The 26713-nt window shown below is 39.9% G+C and overlaps 1 protein-coding gene across 1 annotated transcript in view; it reads right to left on the minus strand.

Moving 5' to 3' along the window:
* Positions 1-15413: 15413 nt before the first annotated feature.
* The window catches only part of LOC149224622 (2-Cys peroxiredoxin BAS1, chloroplastic), a 50445-nt gene continuing 39145 nt past the window's right edge, over positions 15414-26713 (minus strand). Inside the window, exon 2 of the mRNA XM_089388231.1 lies at positions 15414-16160. Within this exon, the coding sequence (XP_089244357.1) occupies positions 15583-16160 (578 nt within the window). The 3' untranslated portion in view covers positions 15414-15582. The remainder of the gene's footprint in view (positions 16161-26713) is intronic.

Below are 26713 nucleotides of genomic sequence, written 5' to 3' on the forward strand. Positions count from 1 at the left end.
AGAGTACAATGATCCATAAATTTATCTATGCAGCAAAGAAATAATGATATCTATGAAACAAATCTAATCATGCTAGGAATCAGAACCCTCATACTGATGACTGTAATGTGGTATCAAAAATTGATGTCAAATGCCGTATACTTATATCACTGTCCGAACACTACAGAGTACTATTGTCACTGTGTCAAATACTACTGAGTACTGTTGTCATTGTCAATGAGCCCAATACATATGTTTGTAGCGAAAACTAACAAATCAGATCTACAAATCTACAAATCTGTATAATAGTAGAGAGAAACCCAGATCTACCTGATCACTGAAGTCAACTGAAGCCAAGATGTCAAAACCCTAGATTTGAACTAGGTCGCCCTCATCAACACTGTTTGTGAGCAACTGAAACTTCTGGGTCGCTCTCATGAATACAATATGCGAGCGACTGTGACTACAAAATCTCTCCCAAGAGTCTCTATGCATGTGACTCTGGCATTGAACTATAAAGACCCAAAGTCGCTCCCTAAATGAGTTGTGTGAGCAATCGATAAACCAAAGTCGCACCCTTGCTAAGTTGTATGAGCAACCAAGATGACAGGGTTGCTCCCAGGGCTACTTGGTGCGAGTGACCAAGGATCAGAACCTTCTTATCTGCCTCTGAATCCAGAGTTGCTCCCATAAGCCTCTGTGCCAGCATCCAAGGGTATATAGTTTCTCTCATAGGCTTGTGTTCCAGCAAATAGAATGCCCTGTTTTGTGCCAGGGACCGAGATCCAGAAGACCCTAACCCAGAGCGAACCTTTCGCTTGTAATTTCGGACCCTTGAGAAAACTCCTTCCATCGAACTTGTGCAAACCAAGACAAAAGAGAAGAGAAGATGTGTCCAAATGATCTTGAGGTCTCTTCGATTTATAGGATTTCCTCAGGGGTCACTTGGTGTTGAGACTGACCCAAGCAGTTACTCATGTGGTTAGGGTCGACCCATTTCATAATCCATGTGCGAATAAAATAATTCATAACTCAAATTCCGCTTAACCAAATTGGGTGATCTTTAGGTCGATTTTGGTCCTCTCGAAAATAGAAATATAATGCAATTATCATCTCGGTCATTTGAGCCGTCCAAGGTGGAATTTGACAGCAGTTGCCAAAATTAACATGATGCAATTCTTGGAAAAATTCCAAATATAGCTAGAATATGAAGTCTTCTGCTAGTGGAAGTGCTCCTTGATAATGGTTTGAAGATGACCATAAACTGTGTAGCAAAAATTGAAGTCTTATGTTGGTGGTGGTTTAAGACAAACCACCAACCAAAAATACACTCATGGAGCATAAATATGTCTTTGGCTACAACTCTGAATTTGGCAATGGATGACTCTAGCTCTAGGCTCTTGCAATTGGCTATGGTTCATGCTATGGCTTAGGCTTGCTTGATTTGACTTCAAATCTAGTAATTGACCATTAATTCCCCCCTGTCAGATACAAGGTGAGAAGACGAAGAAATCTCAAATGCATGACATGTCAATACTTGAGAATGAGCTCTGAAGTATGACTGAAACATCTTCTTGGCTGTTGAACCCATTTCCAAGAACCCATTCATCTAAGGTGAATCTTCGTTCTTGTAGGAGGCTTGTTTCTAGAACATTTGTTTGAATGATGAGTGTGCTTACCACAATTCTCACACGAGTGAAGATTTGTTGGACATTGAATAAACCAATGCTCTTGGTGTGTTTTGCAACATGGACTAACTGCCTGTTGTGGATCCTTATCTCTGGGGATGCGATCGTTGACTAACACTTGCAGGTTTTGGTCTAACGAAAATTGTGATTCCCAACAAGTGGTATGAGAGTGTACGTCACAAGTTTGATACACACCCGTCTCAGGTTGGGGAGGAGATTGTTGGACATTGGATAAATCAATGCTCCCGATGTGTTTTGCGACATGGACTAACCGTGTCTTGTGGATCCTTATCTCTGGCGATGCGATCGCTGACTAACACCTACAAGTTTTGGTCTAACGACAATCGTGATTCCCAACAAGATCAAAACATTAGTCTTTCACATGGCCAACTCTGTCACAATGTTGGCATCTACAAATCTGCGTCTATGGAAGAGGAGCAATTAGAATTGAGCTACTTTGAAGAAATCCAACACTTCGAAACTGTAAGGGGTTAAAATAGTTCAAAATATGAAAGGACACATCATTATCGTATCTAAGACTAGTTTTGTTCCTGTTGTTAAAAACTTCTTCTCAAGGTCCAATGATGGGCTTGGGAAGTGTAGGATGAACCTCTGCATCTTTAAGCAAATATGCTCCTGAAGTAGGCATTAGATGTGAATCAACCTAAACCTGACTGATTTGATCAATTCTATTTTTTGATGGGAGTAATGTTGAAGTTGTAACTAGGTTCGATCTTCATAATGTATACTAGTAATTTGTGCAATTATTATCAAGCATATTTTTCATGCTTGGGTCAAAACAATTTTATTAATAACATGGATTTCATTATCAAGAAAGAAAATATTATTTGTATTTACAAAAGAAATAAATTTGAATTTTAAAAAGTATATTTTGGTCCTCAAGAAGACCAAGTCGACCCTCCAAGATCACAAGTTGACTCAGCCATTAGAGGCACCTTTTTGTCTATGGAAACAACTATATAGTGGCATCAATAATCCACCTTTTTAAAACTAATTCAAATCTGTTCTGGGGTATTGAGGCATATGTGAATCTGAGGCTACTTTCGGTAATGCAATCATGAGGCCAATCCCTATGATGCAAAATCTAAGGCAACCAACCCATGCAATATTATGAGACACTTATCTCTGTGTTGATGCAAGTTTATGAAGCAGTGTATCTCCGTGGTGATGTGAGCTCTCGAGGCAACTTATCTCTGATTCATCAACAATCTTATGGGTAGAACTTTGTGGCAACTTGAGGATAGATTTGTGACAGTTTTCATGAAGACTATTGCTTGTTATGGAGGGTTGACTTGGCGCTTGGGTGATTTGACCACTAAACTAGTTAGTTTTTCTATGACTTGGATTTCTCTTGTTAACTAAGATTCTATAAGGAAAGGATTGGTGGGTTTTCCCCTCATGGGTTTTTCCTTAGCCACTAGCCTAGTCTTTGCTATCTTTTGTCTCTTGTGCGCTATGATCTCTACTTTCTTATGTTTTTGAATGTATAGTTTGTTGATGACATAACTGAATTGCTAAGTTTAGGTATGTTCTATGCTAGAGCAATTTATTTTAATTTTCCAATTTCTTTTCCAGATTAGCAATCACATCAACATTAAAGTAAACTGCAGATAGAACATAAATATAAATTGCAGAAGACAAGCCAAGACAAGAGGACATAAGATGTAGCACTAGCCAAGGACAAACCCCAATGTGTGGAAACCCTTGATCAATTCTTCTTATATGTTCTTCAATAGTTCAACAGAGAGAGAGAGAGAGAGAGTATGTTTACAATAGAAGTCAACACTTTGAATTATCTAGATAAGAGCATAGATCATCTCTAAGAAGATTATACATGAGATCAGTTGAAGACATGCTGCTTCAGCTGATTCTCCAAGGTGACTCCACTTGTTGATGTGCTGCATTTCGTCACCATGCTGCACCTCATTGCGTTGCACCATGCTACACCCATCATCATTATGCTGCATCTCATCACGCTTCATTAATCATCACTGTACCCATCACTGTACTGCATTATGTGCCATTGCTGCACCATGTTTCCATCCTGACCTATGTGTTGGCTGCACCTTGCTTGCTTGTTGTCCCTAGCATGCTTATTGTCCTTAGCTTGCTGCTAAGTACCATACAACTGTCCCAATGTTAGTTAGTTGTCCCTTGCATGCTGCTCTCCTTCGGTGCTCTTGATGTTCCAATAGTTCCCCATAGTTCTGGAAGTTCTGGCTTTTCAAGCAGTTTTGGCAGTTCCGGCTTTTCCGGCTTTTCCGACAATTCCGGCAATTCCGGCTTTTCCGGTTTTTTCGGCAATTGCAACTTTTCCGGCTCTTCCTGCAGTTTCGACTTTTCTAGCAGTTCCAGCTTTTCCGGTAGTTACGGCTTTCCAACTTTTCTGACAGTTCCAGTTTTTTTGGAAATTCCGACTTTCCAGCAATTTTGGCTTTTCCGACAGTTCCGGATTTTACGGCTTTTCCAACAGTTTTGGATTTTCCAGCTTTTCCGGCTTTTTGAGCAACATAGAGCTTATCCTCCCATGACTGCATTTAGATCTAGGGCATGTTATCTAGTGCAGCATATACCCTAGGGCACTCCCTCTAGCTCTCATCTTCATCAAACCCAAAATAGGATGAAGTGAGATCACAAGAGTGAGTGTGTGTGTGACAAATGACTTCAAGTCCTCTTCTATTTATACTAAAACGTAGAGGTTGAATATACATGACTTTTGGGCGTCTGAGCTTACATAAGTTGCTCACCAACTTGATAATCTGTCCATAATCAAAATAAATTCATATCTTCATAAATACTTATTGGAATCGGATGATCTTTAGATCAATCCTACACCTCTCAATGAGAGGGATCCAATAAAAATATCAGCCGCCATTAATAAGATGACTCACATGGAGTTTGGCCCTAGTTGCTAATTTTAACACTCCCTCTCAACTAGGGAGAACTCCATCCGTTGATCCATATGTCCTGACTATACTATCTCTACCATCAGTGCCCTTGCACTGCTCTGCTCAGCTCAGCTCTGTTGGCTCTGCTGGCTCTACTTTGCTCAGCTCAGCTCTGTTGGCTCTGCTGAACCATGAAGAAGAAGAATTGATCGAGAATGTGTCATACTATTCTCCACTGACCCGAAGCCAGTCTCAGAGTGTGTACCAATGGTCCCAGACCAATCCTCAACCGACCCAAAGTTAGTGTCATAGTAGGTACAACTCCTACCACTGGTCCCAGACCAATATTCTACTAACTCGAAGTCAGTCTCAGAGTATGTACCACTAGTCCCAGACTAGTCCGCTACTGACCCAAAGTCAGTGTCATAGTGGGTACAACTCCTACCACTGGTCCCAGACCAGTATTCTACTGACTCGAAGTTAGTCTCAGAGTATGTACCACTGGTCCCAAACCAGTCCTCTACTTACTCGAAGTCAGTGCCATAGTGGGTACAACTCCTACCACTGGTCCTAGACCAGTATCATTGATCCCAGATCAATGAAGGTCATCTTAGCGTAGGGAGTACGGTAGATACAACGATGTGTCCAGTGGTACTACTATGGTCCCTATCCTCATTTCCCTGCTCATTGATCAGATGAGAGGTACTTCCCATGAGTCCCAGACTGCATGGGGAGGATGCCTCGACAGGAGAACTAATCATCCTATCCACAGGAGAGTGAATCATCCTGTCCCACAAGAGAGTGAATCATCTTGTCCACAGGAGAGCGAATCATCCTGTCCACAGGAGAGCCAATCATCTTGTCCCACAAGAGAGCGAATCATCTTGTTCCACAATCGCTATGGAGAACACATCATCTAGGCCTCATAGGAGAACTAATCATCCTGCTACACAATTGTCATGGAGAACACATCATCCAGACCTCACAGGAGAACTAATCATCTTGCTACACAATCGTCATGGAGAACACATCATCCAGACCTAACAGCAGAACTAATCATCCTGCTACATAATCGTTATGGAGAACACATCATCCATACCTCACAGGAGAACTAATCATCCTGCTACATAATTGTCGTGGAGAACACATTATCGAAGCAGATCCCAAGGAGAAACAACACCCGAAAGTGCTCTTAAGGTCCACCACACTGCCTGCCCAATCAACATTCGAATAATCATGCAGTTTCGTATTTCTGGTAGTGTATCTTAATCCATGAGAGATTGTGCCCTGAAGATATCTCAGAAGATTCTTAGCACCAATCCAGTGAGGCTCAACCAAATATGAGCTCACCATGCTAACTGCAAAACATATGTCCAAACGGAAGTTCACCAAGAACATCAACGCGAATGAGTTTATGAAACTCAGAGGCATTTCCCAAATTTGGTCCGACATCACTACCATATAACTTCTGAAAGTTAAGATCCTCGAGGTAGTCATAGGCTTGTAGTTTATCATTCCACATTCATAATCCAACTCACTCTTACTTCTGCAAATGAGAGGGTCTACACCTGTTAGAAATAGGTCGTCTTCATAAGGTACTGGTATGAGAGGTCTATTATCCACAACCTTCAGGTAATGGTTTGGATCGGTTTCACTACTAGTGAATCTCAGCTTCATCAGACAGCTATCAATCCTCTCATACTACACCCGGGGTGTTTTGCTTCAAGCCATAAAGGGCTTTCTTCCACCTGTATACATGAGATTCCCGATCATGAATCTCAAACCCCTCGGGTTGTTCCAAACCTGTGGACTTGCTACATGAGGGGAATGGTTCCCTTGTAAGATTTTCCTTCGGTACATCTCAGACATGTTCTTTCATGCTCTTTTTGAATTCAGGCATCCTGTCACCATCTGACTCACAAACCTTCGGTGCTATGTGTCAATGGACACGGTCCCTAGTGGACTTCCTGCAACTTGATACAACCCTGAACCCAAAAACATCTTTGAAAATTATATTTCCAAACATGTACCTTTCTATCGATGAGTGCCACCCTGTAACCTTTGACTTCCATTGCCAAAATGGACACTAATTTCTTCTTGCGATGAAGTACATAAAGGAGATTCTATAAATGAATTGAGTTACCCTCATTTAGTTGAGGGGTAACATTCCCTACACCCTTTTCGGGATAGGTGGCATCGGCTCCAAGTATAATCCCACAATTGTTTCCATCTCTACCAAATTAGAGAGTGCACCCTACTATCCGATGAAGTGCCTTGAAGCACTACAATCAATAAGCCAGATTCCCAAATAATCTAAAGGAGAGGGCCAATACAAGATAACACTGCTTTATCTTATCAAAAATAACATTTGATTCTTCATACCTGGGGTTCCTTCCTTTCTTTGAAGAGTCGGCCATTTCCTTGATGACCTGCATTACCTGTCATTCCTTTGATCATTAAAGATGTCCCTGGAATGATTGTTATCTTCATCAAGAGATGTGTCTCTTCCATTCGAACACTCCTTCGCATAATGTTTGAACTTATTACAACCAAGGCATCTGCCTTTCCTTCCACCCTTAGATCCAGACTTCCCATTGAAGTGATCTTTAGGTAGGCCATCAGAAACTTTTGCTACGCCATTCTGATAATATTCTCTGCTTCGACTTCACCCTCGGTGAATTTGAAGAGGGATGAGGAATCCACTGATCCTTTTGTCCTTTCCCAACCGTCTTCGGTGATTGCTCTTTCACTCTTGCTTGGGCATTGTCTTCACCTCAGCTCTGATACCATGTTAAGTTTAGGTATGTTCTATGCTAGAGCAATTTATTTTAATTTTCCAATATCTTTTCCAGATTAGAAATCACATCAACATTAAAGTAAACTACATATAGAACATACATACAAATTTCAGAAGACAAGCCAAGACAAGAGGACACAAGATGTGGCGTTAGCCAGGGACAAACCCCAATGTGGGGAAACCCTTGATCAATTCTTCTTATATGTTCTTCAATAGTTCAACAGAGAGAGAGAGTGATAGTATGTTTACAACATAAATCAACACTTTGACTTATCTAGATAAAAGCATAGATCATCTCTAAGAAGATGATACATGAGATTAGTTGAAGACATGCTGCTTCAACTGATTCTCCAAGGTGACTCCTTCACTTATCGATGTGCTGCATTTCGTCATCATGTTGCACCTCATCGTGCTGCACCATGCTACACCCATCATCATTATGCTGCATCTCATCACGCTTCATTAATCATGACTGTACCCATCACTGTACTGCATTATGTGCCATTACTGCACCATGTTGCCATCCTGACCTATGTGTTGGCTGCACCTTGCTTGCTTGTTGTCCCTAGCATGCTTATTGTCCTCAGCTTGCTGCTAAGTACCATACAACTGTCCCAATGTTAGTTAATTGTCCCTTGCATGTTGCTCTCCTTCGAAGATAGATGCTCCTGTTGTTCCGGCAGTTCCCTGCAGTTTTAGAAGTACTGGCTATTTCGGCTTTTCCAACAGTTCTGGTAGTGCCGGCTTTTTCGGATTTTCCAACAGTTTCGGCTTTGCCAACTTTTCCGGCAATTTCGACAATTCCAGCTTTTCCGACAATTCCGAATTTTTCGGCTCTTCCGGTAGTTCCGGCGCTTTCAGCTCTTCCAACAGTTCTGGCTTTTTCGAATTTTCCAGCTTTTCTAGTAGTTTTGAATTTTCCAGCAGTTCCGGCTTTTCCGGTAGTTCCGAATTTTCTGGCAGTTCCGGCTTTTCTAGCTTTTTTGACAGTTCTAGTGTTTCCGGCAATTCTGGCTTTTTTGGCTTTTCTGGCAATTCTGGCTTTTCCAGCTTTTCCGACTTTTTGAGCAACGTAGAGCTTATCCTCCCATGATTGCATTTAAATCTAGGGCATGTTATCTAGGGCAGCGTATACACTAGGGCACTCCCTCTAGCTCTCATCTTCATCAAACCCAAAACAGGATGGAGTGAGATCACAAGAGTGAGTGTGTGTGTGACAAATGACTTCAAGTCCTCTTCTATTTATACTAAAACGTAGAAGTTGAATAGACATGACTGTTGGGCTTCTGAGCCTACATAAGTTGCTGGCCGACTTGAAAATTTGTCCATAATCAAAATAAATTCATATCTTCATAAATACTTATCGGAATCAGATGATCTTTAGATCAATCCTACACCTCTCAATGAGAGGGATCCAATAAAAATATCAGTTGCCATTAATAAGATGACCCACGTGGAGTTTGGCCCTAGTTGCCAATTTTAACATGAATAAAGTAAATGCTAAAAATGAAACATATATATCAGTCACAAATATTTATCATGATAATGAATTATAGTTTGCAAACAAATTTCAACAAGTCAACTTCATACTAAAAAGGAAGTTGTTCTGAATAAGAACTAGTTTAGAATGATGACTCTTTTGTTAAAGATCATATTGTTGTAGTGAGATTCTAGCTACAAAAACTCAATCTTGTCTTGTGCATTTTGCAAATAGGTTCGAATGTTAAAGAGAGTGGTCTTGATGATTTCGACTATGCTATGAACATTAGACAACATTAGAGAACTTAATAACTCTAACAAATCATGTAGTCTCGCAATTTTCTCCAACTCAATTAAATGAAGTGTGCTCTAACCAAGTGAGAATGCATCACTATTAGGTCTCTCCTTGAGAAAAATCTTCCCACAACAAACTTAATACATGCGTCTAAGAAAACATCTAATAGAGACAGGGCAAGAGATAAGTACAACAATGGAACTATGACTTAACAAGAGCATGCAAATTTTCTCTGGCAAGCTCTTGCCTTATAAAATGATCATGTAGTATACACATTGTACAAATTCCAAAAGTTATTCCTTGGATTGAACTAGTGGTGCCATTATGTGCTAGTTAAATGCTTCATTCCTCATTTTCTTTGAGACTAAGTACAATGCTATGCTCAAAGAAACATTTTCGTAATTTGGAATTCATAGCTTCCTTAGAGTAGTTGACATGCCAAGGAAATAACATGCACAACGATGATGGAGAATGGTGAGAAAAATCAAACTAGGCATGATTTCCTACTACCGTCGAGTTTGGTATTTTTCTTAGTAGAAGTGCCAGTAGTCTATTGCCAAATTTGAAGAGATATCTAGGAATGGAGAAAAATTACAAAGAGGGATTATAAAAAGTTCTACAATACACCTCTATGGTCGTTCGTACCTCAATATGGTTCTCATCACTGACGTTGGCGGAGCAGGGGACGTCAATAATGCTTTTATTAAAGGCTCCAAGAGTGGCTGGTAGCCAATGTATGACCAAGTTTCCTTTTATTTGTCAGCGATAGGTGTAGTGAGGGAAGGAGGTTGCACTTTAATAAAAAATGACATTGTGATAACAATTGATCGCACCAACAACCTCTCAATTGAAGGATGCAATGTGACTCTAGGATAATAAAAAACACTTTGAACACTTGACCATGAACAAAACCACTTGGGACAATGTCTCAAGCTCAATCTTGAAACTATTCCCGAGATTTTTAATAGTGATAATAAAAGCCTATTAGAGTCTCAAGCTCTATGAAATTACTTGGTTGAGTTGTGATGATAGAGGTGTTTGGAATATTAGAGAATGGTCAAATGAAATACATGATATATGTGCTTAAAGGTAGGAAAAATAAACCATATATATATGATGTTGGGGAACTAAACCATATCAAAGCGAGACCATAAGGGATCATAATGTGTCGTGACTACAAGCTACTAAGAGAATGATGTATGTTGAGACTAATATGTCGAAACATTGAGATCTTGTGCCAAGACTATGATGTCAAAACAGAGGAATGAGTGATGCCAAGACTGGGACACACCTTGTTATGATGTAATATGCTTGTAATAGGCTTACACGATCGAACCATGGGTCCTTCCACCATTCACTATGGAGAGAACTAGATGAGGGATGCATATTTACCAATGAATATGACCTCCACATAGTCCCTCAGAGCAGTATTGGGATATTTATTGAAGCCTGAAGACAACATCATATATATAATCTTATGATAGATGAATAGATGTGATATGACATCAACCTTTGAGTTAGTATGTTTTAATAAAGTATATAAGGATGGTAGTCTCATAACAATTAATATGGCAGAGTAGCATTGGTACATGTTCAGTAGCAACATGTTGATGACAACTGTTGTTTTGTCGATGTAACTTGCTCACAAACAAAGGTGTGAACAAGTCTAGTATAAACTCTAGATAACTGGATATGTATATGGGAACCTGATATAATTTGACTTTGTGATATGACTGTTTGATGTCTTGTTTAATGATGAGTAATGAAGCTTCCCTTTCAGAGGGAGAGATCCTTGATAAGATCCCAACACCTTCTATTTCTTTATGGAAAAATGATTAGAAGTTCCATGATTGTAGAATAAAACAATGAACATCTGATGTTATTGAGCTAACAGTTCTTTGCTGACAGGACTAATTTATCCCTTGCAGCTCCAGGATCCACTTCTTGTATGAAGGCATTTTTAGGGCATTTGGATTGCATTGATGAATTATTATGGATCCCTGTATGCACTTTGAGTTAGACAGAGTCTGGTCATAGCTGGGATAGGTACATAATGCTACTATATGAAACAAGCTTAGGCTTGTGATTGCTGCCTCCTTGTATAAGAGGGAGAAAAGGTGAATATAATATATATTTTTGCTCTGACACTTGTTGTCTTGTATGAACAAGAAAACAAAGAACTTCTAATAGTATGCTTTAGTAAGTTGTGTGAGCCAATATCAGATACGAACAACTTGATTTGTTTTTAAGAATGCAACATGGATGGATAGATATGACCCTTTTGGATGATATGGATTGATCGAGAACACTGAGCAATGCTCTTCCCCCTTGGTTGAGCTCCCAGGGTTGGGGAATGGAGCTGGTGGGCTCCTAGGGATGAGAGACCTCTGACCGATAGGGTGTGTAGAGATATGGGATCTCCCCTAGTCAAAGTATGCCCTAGTTAGCATCCTGCCCACTTTGTGGGATAACCTCCCCATCTGTCCAATGGGATGAGGGAATTGGGATAGAGTGTGATCCATACCCCTTGTAGTAGGTGGATCTCACCCAAGTTGGCAGATGCAAGTGTTCTACCGTTTGACTCTCTAGGGTCAAGATGAAAAGATCAAGGACAATAGGGTAGAGTGTGATCCTTACCTTAGGTAAGTTGATCTCACCTATTATCAGGGACTTTGGGATAGAGTGCGATACCACATTAGGGTAGGTCTGATCTCACCCATTACCTTTGGATACAGGGTGGAAGCAGAGGGCTCTCCTATGGTGATACTTCTTCTTTAGGTTCAAAAGTGTTCAATGTGAGATGAGCATGGATGACAACGAGACATTGGAAATGTGAAGATCAACAGAGATAAAAGGATAGGTGCGATCCTTACCTCTCATGGTAAGTGGCATCCATCCTATTGTCTGTGGTTTTCGGGTAGCATTGGATCCTCGATGACGAGATTCCCAGGTAGTAGCATTGGGATCCCCACTGGCAGATGTTCCGGGTCAAGTCGGGGTACTCGATGTGGTTCCAGGTTGAGCAGGGCTCCCCAATGTTGTTCTGGATTGAGATTAGCTCTCCTATGTTGTTGTGGGTTGAGTTGGGCTCCCCTATGATGTCAAATTCTTCTTTTTCTTTAGATTGAGATTGTTCAACTGATGATCAAAGGAAATTGATATGAGATGTGATGGGATGGATATTTTTGTTGATATAACTAAGACATATGTCATATGATTTGACTTGGAATCTAGTAGGGTCTGTAGGTCTGATCTCCCCTACCATTAGTTATGAATGGCTCTTCTTTTATGCAACGATATGAGATGGGTATTTTCGATGATACAACTACAATTGACATATGATCTCTCAAGATTCATTATGATGTAGCTATGATGGGATAAGGCTTATGATTATGATGAAAAGTTCCTCCCTAGTTGAGAGGGAGTGTTGAAATTGGCAGTCAGGGATAAATTCCTAAAAGATGAAAAAAAATCACAAAGCCATGTAACCATATGAAAAACAAATTAACGCACAAAAATTAAACTGACGGAAAAGGCAGAGAGCCATCATGTGGTCTCTCATGCTCATGTAATTCTCTCTTATTAAAATAATTTAATAATACATTTAAATACATGAGCAAGTGGTCTTAAGATAGTGCGTCTATCTTAGACTCACTTAGTTGAGACAATTTCTCAACTTACACACTAATTTAGGAGTTAGTTGGAGAGAATCTCTCATCCAAACTAGAATCATTAGTTTGAGGAATTCTCATGATTTTATTTATTTAATTTAATAATTGGATTTATTAGTGATTTTTAAGAGAGTGAGGCTAACATTCGTCCGCTTAATGATAAATCCAAAAACGAACAAGGAACCATCTTCCAAGTTCTCAGGTTGATCCTCAAAAAAACATTTGCCTGAAAAACCGTTAAAGCTGGATGTTGAAGAAACTACAATATGAAGAAAACATGAGTCAGCTACATGACTAATTCATCTCCGAATGTCGCTTGACAACTCCATCATGTGCCAAGCCACAAAAGGATCCAATTGTCCTTTGCTTGAAAACAACATTCGATGTCCATTGACACAATTTGATGAATGCCCACTGGCGTATTTGTTGATGATGATTGCCCACTCGCTGATGGAGATGCCCACTGGCTGCTTCGCTGATGTTGTCGAGACTTTCAGTCTGAAAACCACTTGTCAATTTCATTGACATTTCCCCCCCTTTGTCAGCTGAAAGGAGAGGCAATATTCTCCAAAATATATCTGAACTCCCCCCTGTAGGTGGAGGAGTATTTCACTGGTGTACTCCCCCGTTCAACTGCACGAGAGTACCATCTTCATTTGACTGTTGGCTGCAATATGTGTGAGTGAATCCGATTGTAAAACTTGTACAATCTTCTGGCTATGGATGACCATTCCCATGGATCAATCCATGAATAATTTATCTTCAATCTGGCAGGTTGGTCTTGTTTGCAGCATTTCTTTGATGAATGATTCTACTTGCCATAATGGCTACAAGGATGGAGATCAAAACACTGATCTTCCAGATGACCGGTTCTTTGACAATGAGAACATTTCGGTTTGTCTGCAACTTGAGTTTGTGTGCATTTCTGTTTGTCTGCAACTTCAGTTTGTGTGCATTGACGTCGGTCTGCAAGTTGCTGAGAACTTGCTGAGGTGATTTGTTCAAGTAATCCGGCACTGACGAATTGAATGGGCTTTGAATAATCAGGGATATGTAAGTTGTCGTTATCTTTGACATATCCTAAGCCGCGTCAATTTCGATTACTTTGAATTTCTTCCCATGGCTTGATGATTGGTTTGGAAGAAAGTTGAACTGGAACAACTTCAACACTTGAAGCTGGTTGGATGAATGAAGTCGAATGATCAGTTGTCTCTAGATTGGTCAAAGACTTGGAAGCAATAAGCTTCTCTTGCAACTCATTCCTCTGCAATTGTGACTCCAGTTGAAGGAACTCAATCGTTTCATGTGCATGTTGAATATGCACTTGAATGTCAGCAAGAGTGGTTTCGCTGATGTGCACCATGTCATCAATTGATGATAACATTAAATTGTTAATAATTTGGGACAACTGAATGTGTGTAGCCATGTTGCCTTGCTTACTTTGAAGTCAGGCTCACTTGTCGTAGAAGTCATGCTTGAAAAAATTGCTCACTTGAAGAATAGAATACTAGAATTCACACTCGTTTGATGATGATTGCTTTGCTTGAATGTACTCACTGAATCTGCTGATTTTAAAAAAGAAAGGGTGTCGAACACTGTCGAAAATGCACCCAAATGATAAATGTTCAAGTGGAAACTGACTTGACTTAATATATGCACTGTAACAAATCAAATGAGGGTGTCGGTTACAACCGAAAATGAACCCGTACAATTCAAAAAAAGTTTATCTGCAAGTGATACAAAAAGTGTTGATGATGTTGATGTCGTTAGGCTTGAAGTGTTTGATTTGTAGCGTCCTTAACTTGATTGCTTTTATTACATGATGTGAAATGTGCTTGCTGGGAAGATTATCTTATCAAGTTGATGATGTGATGCTTTGTGCTTGTGTACTTATGTGCATGTTGTTGTTTTAAGCATAATACAAATAGATAATTTGAACACAAGTCATGCACATGCATTCATTACACACTGTGTACCTAAGATCCCCTTATTCAGTTTCGGGTGGATCTGGGACACAAACACCACAAAAAAATGTCTTTATTAAATAGTGAATTACATCAACCTTCACCTTCACAACATCATGAATGAAATTTCGCAAACAATGAGAATGCTACGCTCCCACAGCCCCTTGAAGCAACTTGTCTTCAAAAATAAATGTACACTGACTCAATCTACTAAAACTAAAGCTTTCTTCAAAATACAACAAAAAATCTTCACTTATCACTCCAAAGATTTATAAGTCACACCTTATCGCTCCAAAATTCAAAATACTTTCACCTTATCACTCCAAAATAAAAATTTTACAAATTAAAAGCATACCTTATCCAACAATGTTTAAAAGGATTTGTAAAAAAAATGAACGCAAACTAAAGCCAAGCAACTTGTCTTGTACAAAAAACTATAGCCACATGCGAAATCGCAATTGCATGCATCGATTCTACGAAATTCCCGTTTAATTCACCTTTGCACGGTCGAATGCTGTGAGCCAACCAATATTTTTCTGATTTGTCTTTAGTTAATCGTTTGAACTGCTGAAAATGGCGCCGGACAACGTGCAAATGCTAGCTTCGGTTAATAACTGACCAAACTTGAAAAACATTGATCTTCGCAGTCATGCCTTCAATGTAGGCGACATCAAAATAACTACATATCAAGAAAATAATCAAAATTGAATGCCTTATTCTTTAATATCCCAAGTAAACCTTCACTTGGACCACAATGCAGCGCTATGGACCAACGCTATATTTAATTTTCATCCTAATTTTCAGATAGCTTCAAAGTATTCTTTACTCAATTTGGGATCTGGCTTCATTGATTTGTCTCCTGGCTTCCACCCAGCTGGGCAAACTTCATCGGGGTTATCCTGAACATATTGAAGAGCTTGTAATGTACGCAATGTTTCATCCACACTACAACCAATGGCTAGATTGTTGATTGTGGAGTGTTGAATCACACCCTCCTTGTCAATAATAAAGAGTCTGCGTAATGTTATTCCCTGATCTGCAATCAAAACATTGTAGGCTTTTGAAATACCCTTCGTAACATCAGATATCAGAGGATATTTCAAATCACCAAGACTGCCAACTTTCCTATCAGTTTGAACCCAAGCAAGGTGAGAAAACACACTATCAATAGAAACACCAAGAATTTCAGTGTTCAACTTCTCAAACTCAGAATATCTGTCACTGAAAGCAGTGATTTCTGTGGGGCAGACAAAAGTGAAGTCCAAAGGATAGAAAAATAGAATAACATATTTTTTCCCAATGTATTCAGACAACTTGACCTTGATGAACTCTTGATCAAAAACAACCTCTGCTTCAAAATCAGGAGCCTTGTTTCCAACTGTTAGAGTCGGTCTTGTAGCCCTCCATCAGTGATCAAAGCTCTTTGCATTTGCATAAGTAGGTGTCTCATCAGTGTCAATTTTTGCATTCCATTAGGCATGCCATAACCCTAATGGAGGAGCTGGTGTCTTTGTCCCCCTCTTGGCATTGCTGGATCAAAGTCATTTCAGTCCTTAATCCCTTTCAAGTTTGTCTTGTCTTGTCTTGAGGTCAACTTCCTAGGTCTAGGGTTTTGGTCAAGTTTGTTCACAAGGTCATGTCTCTGAAGGTCAATAAGTGCTCAGCAAGCCAGAGGGATGATTTTAATGGTGTTTCTTCGCAAATTTCTATCTTGTACAGTTAATTTTCACCTTGGATTTAAAAACTCTATTTTCAAAGCCAAGGTCATTTTCCAAAATTTTGTAAAAAAATGGTAAAAATTCAAAAGTTTTCAAAGGACAGCATGTAACCCTGGCTCCCTTGCCAAGATCCCTCAGATGCTATCTCTGCAAGAAATATCAAAGAAAAGCATCAAATTAGTCAATTTCAGGACAAAAGGAAACCAAAAACATCAAGTTTATAAAGTGTCAAAGAAAAACATTATAAAGTGGGTTTGGGCATGAAATTAATTCAAATCAAGGTTATAAAAGCCCAATCTCCCTCCATCGAGCCTCATTGTGCATCTAAGTCACTTGCAAGAGAGATTGGGCGAGAGATTGGACGAAGTTTGAGAGCTTGACAGGCGCGCGACTCGTCAGAGGCGCGTGACCCGTCAACGCCCTTCCAGCAGTGTAAATTTATAACAGGCGCGACCCGTCAGTGGCGCGCGACCCGTTGGGTGAGGCGCGCGACCCGTCAGTGCCATCCTTACAAAACCGCCTGAAAATTTCACCAAGGAGCCATAAAATCGCCGGATTGTGTGAGGTAGGCCCTCAAGCTTAACAAATTGCTGCTTGTTATGGTTAAAGACATCATGAATTCATTTTTAAAGATCTCCTTGTGCAAGAGAAAAAGCTCTGTGGCTGTTGTTTAAAATTGTAAAATATGCCTAGGGTTTTTATGCTGTTTTAAGGTATTTCCTTGTAATCATTTTTTCCCCATTCCCATTTCTTTTTCCTTGATATTCCATGTAAATTTCCCTTGCTAAATTGTAAAGAAAATCCAAACCCTACCCCTCTTCCCTAAAAAAATAAAAAATTAAGCCCTAATCCTACCTCTCATTATACCCATGTAAATAAATGTATATAATGATGCATATGCAATGATTTTGCAATGTTTTTTCCCTAAAATCCCTGTTTTATGTATTTATTCCCATTTTCCCTTTAAAATTATCCCTCCCCTAACATTCCCCTCATGCTCCTTGTCCCCTTGAAACAACATATAGATCAGCATTTTGCAAGGCAGAAACAGCAGTACATTTTGTCCACTTTGCTCCTTAAACAATGTCAGAAACCGAAACCTATGAGCAGAGTGATGACCAGTCATCAGCTTCAGAGATTGAGATACAGAGGAGGCCTCATAAGGGTGGAAAGGGCGGTCATCATAAGCGAGAGGAGCCCACCTCTTTGACAGATTTACAGGCTTGTCCTATGGCAGTCTCATGTTTCCAGTACATGTCTTGCTATGAGTTTTGCGAGAGGATCTCTCGGATTCAGCATCACAGAGAGTTGGCTCGCCTATTTGTTTTACATTTGCATGATGGACATGTCAACCTTGCCGGGGTGGACTTTACATTGACACCCGAGGTGATTGCACAGGCCACAGGGATACCTAATGTCGGGGAGGTGTGGAATAAACGCAAGGTGTTGGACAGTGTTCACTTTGAGCCTTTTGTTAGACCAGCAGTCATGAGACACTTGACAGGTGTGTTTCCCTTCAGATTTCTCAGGAGTGAGTATGCTCCCATGATGAGGCTCATCATGCTCTATTTTACCTGTGAGGGCAGATTTTCACAGATATATTCGTACCATATTCGCCTATTGATGCACTTCACACGGGTACGGATGATGAACATCCCTGTTTTCTTCTATCAGAACATTGTGAGGATGGTGTCCATGATGCAGAGGAAGAGCCCGGCACAGCAGTATAGGAGCCTTTACCATTATGGTTTGATTCAACTTGTAGTATTACATCAGTTGGCTCAGCAGGGCATCTCATGGGAGGAGTTCATCTCTCGTGAGCTTTTCACAGCACCACCCCCGCCACATCCTGAGGTTGTTCACGAGGAGGGAGGACCATCACAGCAGCATGACATCCCCGTCACTAGACATGTCAGCTCCTTACCTTTGGTTACTTATCGGAGAGGTCAGAGGGCCTTATTTGCAGCAGCTCGGCGAGTACTTTCTCCATAGCATGTGGAAGGGGTCTTGCCTTCATCATCAGCTCAGCGAGTGTTATCTCCACATCAGGTGGAAGGGGCCTCGCTTTCTTCAGCAGCACAGGCAGTACAGAGGGGCAAGCAGCCCAAGATTGATGAGGGGCCATCAGGTATTCCAGATATAGAGCTTGTTGATCTTGAGGTCAGTTCTCCTAGCCAAGAGGCAAAGGAGATCATTCAGCACCTTAGAGCTGAAAATGATGCATTACAGAAGAGACTAGAAGGGGCACAATGGACAATCTCATATCTAGAGCAGCGCAACAAGCAGTTGGAGGATGAGCAAACTCTTGATGAGTTGTGGAGGATTCGTAGTGACCGCATCTTGAACCGAAGAAGGCCCGGTGATTTAGTGCCAATTGAGCGGGAGACTATGCTTGTCCGGGTCAATGCACACTTGGAGAGGCTGTTGGCTAAGGCCAACCAAGATAAAAAATTGCTGAGGAACATGAAGAACCATTATTGGGCGCGGATGCACGTGTGCAAGGCGAAGATGAAGGTGCTTCAAAGGCGGTTGACCAAGGCACTAAAACGGAGAAAGAGGCCCGATCCCCTCCACATCTTGGCCGAGGCTTCCTTGAAGGAGCAAGGCACTAAATAGCCTAGCCACAGCACAAATCCCAAGAAATTTTGAGCATTTTGGGTAAATTTTGGTTTTTTCAGGCAATTTACAGGTTTTGTCCATTAACGGGTCTCACCCCCCGCGCGACCCTTCCACTAGGCAACTCCATTTTGCAAAAACTCAGCATTTCCAAATTTGTCATGCAAAGTTACACATGCTCATCCATTGCCTAGAGATTTTGTGAAGTTTTGGGCCTCCAAAAAGTAAAAAAACAAGCAAAAAATGACTTTCTACCACATTTTTGAGACACAGAAAGCAGTCTTGGGAGATTGCAATTTTGGAGGGGCAAATGACCACCAAATTTAGAAATTCCAGTTGGGTTGGAAAGTAGACTCACAGACCTTTCCAACAAGCCTACTCTTGCCCCATTTGGACACCTGGAAGTGCCCCAAAAGTGGCCCCAAAGGCGCGCGACCCGTCAGGCAAATTTTCCAAAATTTTCAGTGTACAGCTCAGAAAAACGCAGTTTGACCTTGTTTGACTTTATGGAGTGAATTGTTATCCTCCTTGATGTAATTAATGTGATTTTATGACACTTTTACACTTATGTACCTCTTCTAGAAGATTCATTCATGAAAAAGGTGAAAATTAAATGAATGAATTGGTTTCCTAGCTTATAGAGGCAAGTTGTTTTGACTGCCTAGTTTGTAGTGCTTAGTTTAGAAGTGGTTGAAACAGCTCCTAGGATAGTGAGCTCGACCCATGGAGGCAGGGAAAGATGTTAGATGATCTATATTATGTACTTTCTTGCTCATTTTCATGGTTGGACTCTTGAGGGAGAAGCTATCATTGTATTATTCACTGTATCTCTGCAATTTTGGTTAAAGAAGACCAGGGTTTTGCAGTACTTTTTGGGATTCTTGTGGTTACATGTATTGATGGTGTGTTTCTCTATGTACTTGTAAGTGTGTTATGTGAATCATTTCCTTTCTTTTCCTTCTGCACATTAAGCAAACGAATTGTTAAAGTAAGAATTCATGACTGTCATGCTCTGCTTTTAAGTTTGTTTAATTTCAATGTTTTCTACTGTCCGAGGGGAATTCAAAGTTATTGTTTGCTCTCCTTAGCTCTTCACCTGTCATTCCTGATCATCCACCTCAATCAAAGGCATCAATACTGTCTCCTACCTCGCCCCAAAGAACCCCCTGCAGAAACTGTGTCCAATCCCCGCACCCAAAATTGCCCTCTCCTCAATTTGCCACCAAAAACCCTAAAAACCCCAAATCAACCTTTCTGATCAGTTTACTAGCCTAAAACCAGTGTTAAGTTATTGGTCATCTCATCCATTGAAGATTTTACCGAGATAGACCGGAGAGAGCCCTCTCCTGCCCCGTAGGGCTAGCTACGAGGCTAAGTGGTTTGATGTGGCCTTGAGGTTTACCTTTCTCAGCCTGAGGTGAAATTTCAAGCGCTAACACCAACCAATGGAAGTTCACCAGCATTGACAACTAGCCTCCTCCATACAACACATAATACGCTGCATACTGCAAAGTCAGTGTGAAGATCGTGAAGACGTCAAACACGTCAAATAGAATAATTTTCTCTGCGGGAAATGGCCTGAAACTGGTTCTTCGTCGAAGCAGGCCCACGAAACCACAACTGCACAATGATGGCTTCACCAAGGGCGCTTCACAGTGCTCAGGTTGTGGTGACTCTCCAGCTCGATCTCCACAATCAGAGCCTTCACAACAGCCTCGACCCTTTTTATTCACCAACAAACCCCATGGTGGGTGCCAAGCTCGATCCTTTCTCTCCAGCTCAATCCATGGTAGGCTCTAGTAGCAAACAACAATGGTTGTGCTTTTGATAAAAAACACACTGCAATATTCACCTGGTTGGAGGCTCTGATACCACATGAAGAAGAATCACAAAGCCATATAACCATATGAACAACAAATTAACGCACAAAAATTAAACTGACAGAAAAGGTAGAGAGCCATCATGTGGTCTCTCATGCTCATGTAATTCTCTCTTATTCAAATAATTTAATAATACATTTAAATACATGAGCAAGTGGTCTTAAGATAGTGCGCCTATCTTAGACTCACTGGTTGAGACAATTTCTCAACTTACACACTAATTTAGGAGATCTAGTTGGAGAGAATCTCTCATCCAAACTAGAATCCTTAGTTTGAGGAATTCTCATGATTTTATTTATTTAATTTAATAATTGGATTTATTATTGATTTTTAAGAGAGTGAGGCTAACAAAAGAAGCCCCAAGTTGAAGTCAATTAGTCAAAGAAAATTGTTGACACCTAATATTTGGGATTAAGCAAATCCATGTAAATATTGTGAATAGAAAATAAGGAGAATTAGAAGATGAAAAGACACTGAGAGATGAAACCCAAGAGTTTCTCCCTCCATGTATATATCTATGATCAATCTTAATGCAAGGACACAATTCGATTTGAGTTACCTCTTGGCCTGACATGATATTAGAGCCAACCCCTTTTTTCTGGCTCCCTTTTTGCCCTTGTAACTCCCTCTTGCCTCTATTCTGCATATTTTGCAGAACTACCTATATTCTGCATATTTTTTGCAGAATTGACACCTTTGCCTTTCAATCGACCATACCTCTCCAAAGCGAGCCCAACGACCAAGTCTACGGAGGAGCCCATGACAACAACCTTATTTGGATTGTGAATTTCTGCCGCCCACTTACCCCATGGCCTTTGCCTCACTCCTCTGTAACCTTTTTATAGTTTTGTCGATTCGACTGCCTCGTCTATAGATTCATTTATGCTCATCTTCTATTCATCTCCATGGCTCATGCTCGCTTCTGGCAATAAAGCAAGAACCTGACAGCTTTTGTATATGCTCTTAACAGAGTCAGGGATAACCAATCCCCGCGCTGTCACAATATCGTCGTCAAAGCCCACCAATGGCTCTCTGTTTGGGTTCCACATTGATCCCATTTCATTTTCGACATCAAATCAATTACTAGCCACTAAAGTACCGTAGGGAAATCCCTCTGAATCTTTGGTGATGTTGCGCTGCCATGAAATAGAGATAGGCCTGGTGGTCGAAATAGTATAAGTGGGCTCATCCTCATCATAATTATTGTCATGGAACCGACATTCTAGACCATATATTTCTCTCTTGACGTCTGGTGCAAGAAATCCAACGATTTACAGACTCTATAATAGAGTTTGCCTTCTAGACTCTTCTAACTACAATGGGGTTGCAAATTCACCGCTACAGGTATACCTCGTGGCCATGGTGCTGAAACTATTAAATTTGCTCAACAGACTATCCAATGTCACTTGTCCAGGTTCTAAATGAAGTTATTTTACTGCTTCAATTTTCCAAGTTCCACAGACACAAGTTCAAGGTGTGAAATTGTTGTATGGTGAATATATTGGTTGGTGTATAGTGTGAATGTGCATTTTTATATGTTGGATGGTGGATATATAATACATGACCTTTGAAGACCATATGCTCCTTTATGTGTTGAGTTTTTTAAGGGCCGTATTGTATATGGATAATATAGGTGATGATGTTTTGGAGACATAGCCATTGAATTTTATTACAAATACATCATTTTTCTGTGCAACCATTGAAATTTTTTGAGGCCAAATCAATTTTTTATGATGCATTCACTAATTTCTATTGTGGGAGTGGTTCTCATTGGCAGGGCAAACTATCTTGAGTGGTCTCAGAAGATTAAACACACCCTCATTTTCAATGAGTTGTGGAAAGAGGTTTGTGAAGGAGAATGAGACAATGCACCTGCAAAGCCCACTTCAGATAAGGAGCTTTCCATTTGGGAAAACAAGAATAACAAGGTCTATGCCTTGATTGCACTGTCAGTAAATGAAGAGGTGAGTCGCCATATTTTTCCATTTTCAAATGCTTTTGAAGCCTTAAAGAAGTTGAAGGAATTGTTTGACTCACACTCTGAACTTGAAGTTGTTCAATTGATGATTAAGTTGTTCAGTATCGAATTGAAAAATGATGACCCCCTTGCCTTAGTATCAGAAGTAAAATCAATTATGCATGATATAAAAGCCATTGGTGTGGAGATAGATATTCCTTTTATAGCTTATGTCAAGGCACTATATCCCACTTATTTACATTATCTTCAATCAGTGCAAGCAAGTGGAAACCTTAAGGAGATTACCTTTGACTCCCTTGAAAATAAGTTTGCTGAGAGAGACAAGGCTTTTGGGAGGAAGAGAACTTCTTAGTTTACTGAAGAAGTTGTATGCCTTACACAAAAGGAGAATAATCGTGCACAAGATTCTTCTAGAGGAAGAGGTGGTAGCAGAGGAAGAGGAAAAATGAATTTTAGAGGTAAGAGGCCAGAAAGTTCCAAGGAGAAAAGTCTGATCTTCATTGCATACGTTACAATAGAGATGGACATGATGCATCCACATGTAAGTTTCCTTGGGACACAATTGAGTAGGATAGAAATGAAGGGAAAGGTAAAACGAATGACAAAGGGAAAGGTAAAGAACTTGAATCCGCTCGTTATGTTGTGGCTCATTGCAACATTGGAATAACTAAAGATTTATTCAATGCTTCACTTGCTTCATGGAAAGATGATTGGTTGCTTGATTCAGAAGCAACTTGCCACATGACTTTTATGAGAGATTTCTTTGAAGAATTCACTGACAATGTTGATGGAAAAATATACTTTGCAGACAAGTCAAAACTCAAGTCATTAGGGCTTGGCACCATTAGGCTCAAACTGCCTGGTCTTCCAAACTTTCTTCTACATGATGTTCTATACCTCCCGGAGTCGAGGATAAACTTGTTGTATTTGGTCCACATCCGCCAGCAAGGAAACTCCATTCATATATTTAATGACAAGGTCGAGGTTTGAAAAGTATCAGATCACTCACTTATCATGACGAGGATAGAAGAAGAAAGAACTTTGAAGCTGCAAGATACCTCTTCTCGTGCACAAAACTTTTCATACAATTCTCACTATGATGAAGGTACATTTCCATCAAGTATTTTATGGCATGCTAGATTTGGACACTTGAACTATGACAACCTTTGTTTGTTGAAGAAAAATGGTGTTGCTAGTTTCCCTGCAATTCCTAGGAAACTTAAGCAATGTGATGCTTGTATTCTAGGAAAGCACAACAAACAGTCTTTTCGTGATTCTCATTCTAGAGCACATAGAAAACTTGAACTCATTCATTCAGATTTATGTGGACCAATGTCTGTTGCTTTAGAAAATGGTAATAAATATATGATGACATTTATTGATGACTACACCAGAATGTATTGGGTTTATTTATTGAAGAACAAATTAGATGATTTTCAAACATTCAAGAACTTTCATGGATGGATTGAAAATGATGCACAATCTCATATTGGCTCTATTCACACTAATAATGGAAAATAATACACTTCAAATGAATTTGAAAACTATCTTCGCCAGCATGGGATCAAACATCAGACAATTATGCCTTATAATCCACAATAGAACATAATAGCTGAAAAAAATGAACCTGACAATCTTAAATATGCTACGTTCCATGATGCTTTTCAAGAATGTTAAATTGATGTTTTGGGTTGATGCAGTTCTATGTGCTATGTATATAAAGTATAGGTGTCCATCTAATGCTATAAAAAATAAGACTCCCTATGAAGTGTGGTATGGCCACATTCCTTCGGTAAGGCATTTGAGGGTTTTTTGTTCCACTTGTTATGCCTTGATACCTAAGGAACATAGAAACAAACTCAGTGCAAGGAGTCACAAGTGTATCTTCTTGGGGTATTCAAATACCTCCAAATCATTCCTTCTCTATGATAAAGCCAATAAGAAGTTTATAATATCTAGAGATTGATCTTTCTTGAATCTTCCAAGGTTGACAATGTTGTTGAGTGGCAGCTTGATTGCTTGGATAGATTTGGACATGTAATTCTTTTTCAAGAGTTTGATAATGAGATTCCACATCTTGAAGGGGGGATTCCTATACAAGATCAATCTGTGCAATCTTCTTCTGAAATACTCTCTCCCCTGCATGAAGTTCCAAACACTTATGACACTTTAAGTGATGTGATTGACAAAATTGGGAGACTAAATCTTGATTCAACCCCATCACAGTCAATTGAGCAACTTGGGCCATTTCAGAAAGGTCCTAAATGGATGACAAAGACACTTGAAAGTGTTCATCCTGATGAGGTTCGAAATACATGAACTAGAAGCTCAATCAGACAAAATGGAGGTGATGTAGATGATTTTGATTCACCTATTGATATGGATGTTTCTTATGATTGTGAACTGAATTTGTCTACAGATTTTGAACCAACTTCCTTCAAAGAAGTCACCACTCATGATGAATGGAAAGAAGCGATGCAAAAATAATATGATGCCTTGATAAAGAATGACACTAGGAAGTTGGTTGATCCTCCATTGGGAACCAAACCAATAGGCTGCAAATGGGTCTACAAGAACAAGTATAAAGTTAAGGGCTCACTTGATAAGCACAAAGCCAAGTTTGTGGCAAAAGGTTTTGCACAAAAGGAAGGGGTCGATTATGAGGAGACTTTTTCCCCCACAACAAAATCGGCTACCATCTAGACACTCATTGCCTTGGAAACACATAATGGTTGGAAAGTCCATCAAATGGATGTAAAAACTACTTTCTTGAATGGAGATCTGAAAGAGAATATTTTAATGTCCCAACCAGAAGGATTTGTTGTGAAGGTCAGGAACATAAAGTATGTAAGTTTGTAAAATCCTTGTATGGCCTCAAGCAAGCTCCGCGAGCCTGGTACGAGAAGTTAACTGATCATCTTCTGAAATTTAATTTCAAAAATTATGATCTTGATGATGCAACTTTGTTTGTCAAAAAATTTGGAAAAACAGTCGTATACCTTGTGGTGTATGCAGATGGTCTTTTGATGATAGGGAACAATGAGAGCTATATTGCATCCATAAAGAAGGAATTGAGGAAAGGTTTTGAAATGACAGACTTGGGCTATGTTCACTACTCTCTTGGTAGTGAAGTAACTCAACATCCGAAGTTTATATTCCTCTCTTAGAAGAAGTACATTGGAGATCTGTTGAACATGTTTTGCATGACTGAGTGAAATCCTTTAACCACTCCAATGGAACAGAATTTAAAGCTCACATCCGCTGAAGGAAAATATGATGCAACAAAGTATAGACAACTCGTAGGAAGTCTCAACTACTTGACTACTACCAGACCAAACATTTCATTTGCTATTGGAATCCTCTCCAGGTTTATGCAAAAGCATTGTGAGCGACATTGGTTTGCGGTAAAAAGAGTTCTAAAGTACTTGAAAGGAACTCAAGACTTTGGACTTAAGTATACATAGGTGGGCGACTTCATCTTGATTGGATGATTCAGACTTCGATGGAGATAAAGAAACTAGGATATCTAATTCAAGTTATGTTATGAGTCTCGGATGAGGAGCTATCTCCTGGAGGTCATGCAAATAATCAGTTCCGACGGATTCCACAACTGAGGCAAAATATGTGGCAGCAACTGAAGCAACAAATGAAATTGTGTGCCTTAGAAAAAGTCTAGAAGATTTGCAGGAGAAACAAGTCCATTCAACTCCTCTCATGATTGACAACACTTCTGCAATAA

This window comes from Pinus tabuliformis, chromosome Q (assembly GCF_031772625.1).
Source record: "Pinus tabuliformis cultivar Carrire ecotype Pingquan chromosome Q, CPIR1, whole genome shotgun sequence".
Classification (NCBI taxonomy): domain Eukaryota; kingdom Viridiplantae; phylum Streptophyta; class Pinopsida; order Pinales; family Pinaceae; genus Pinus; species Pinus tabuliformis.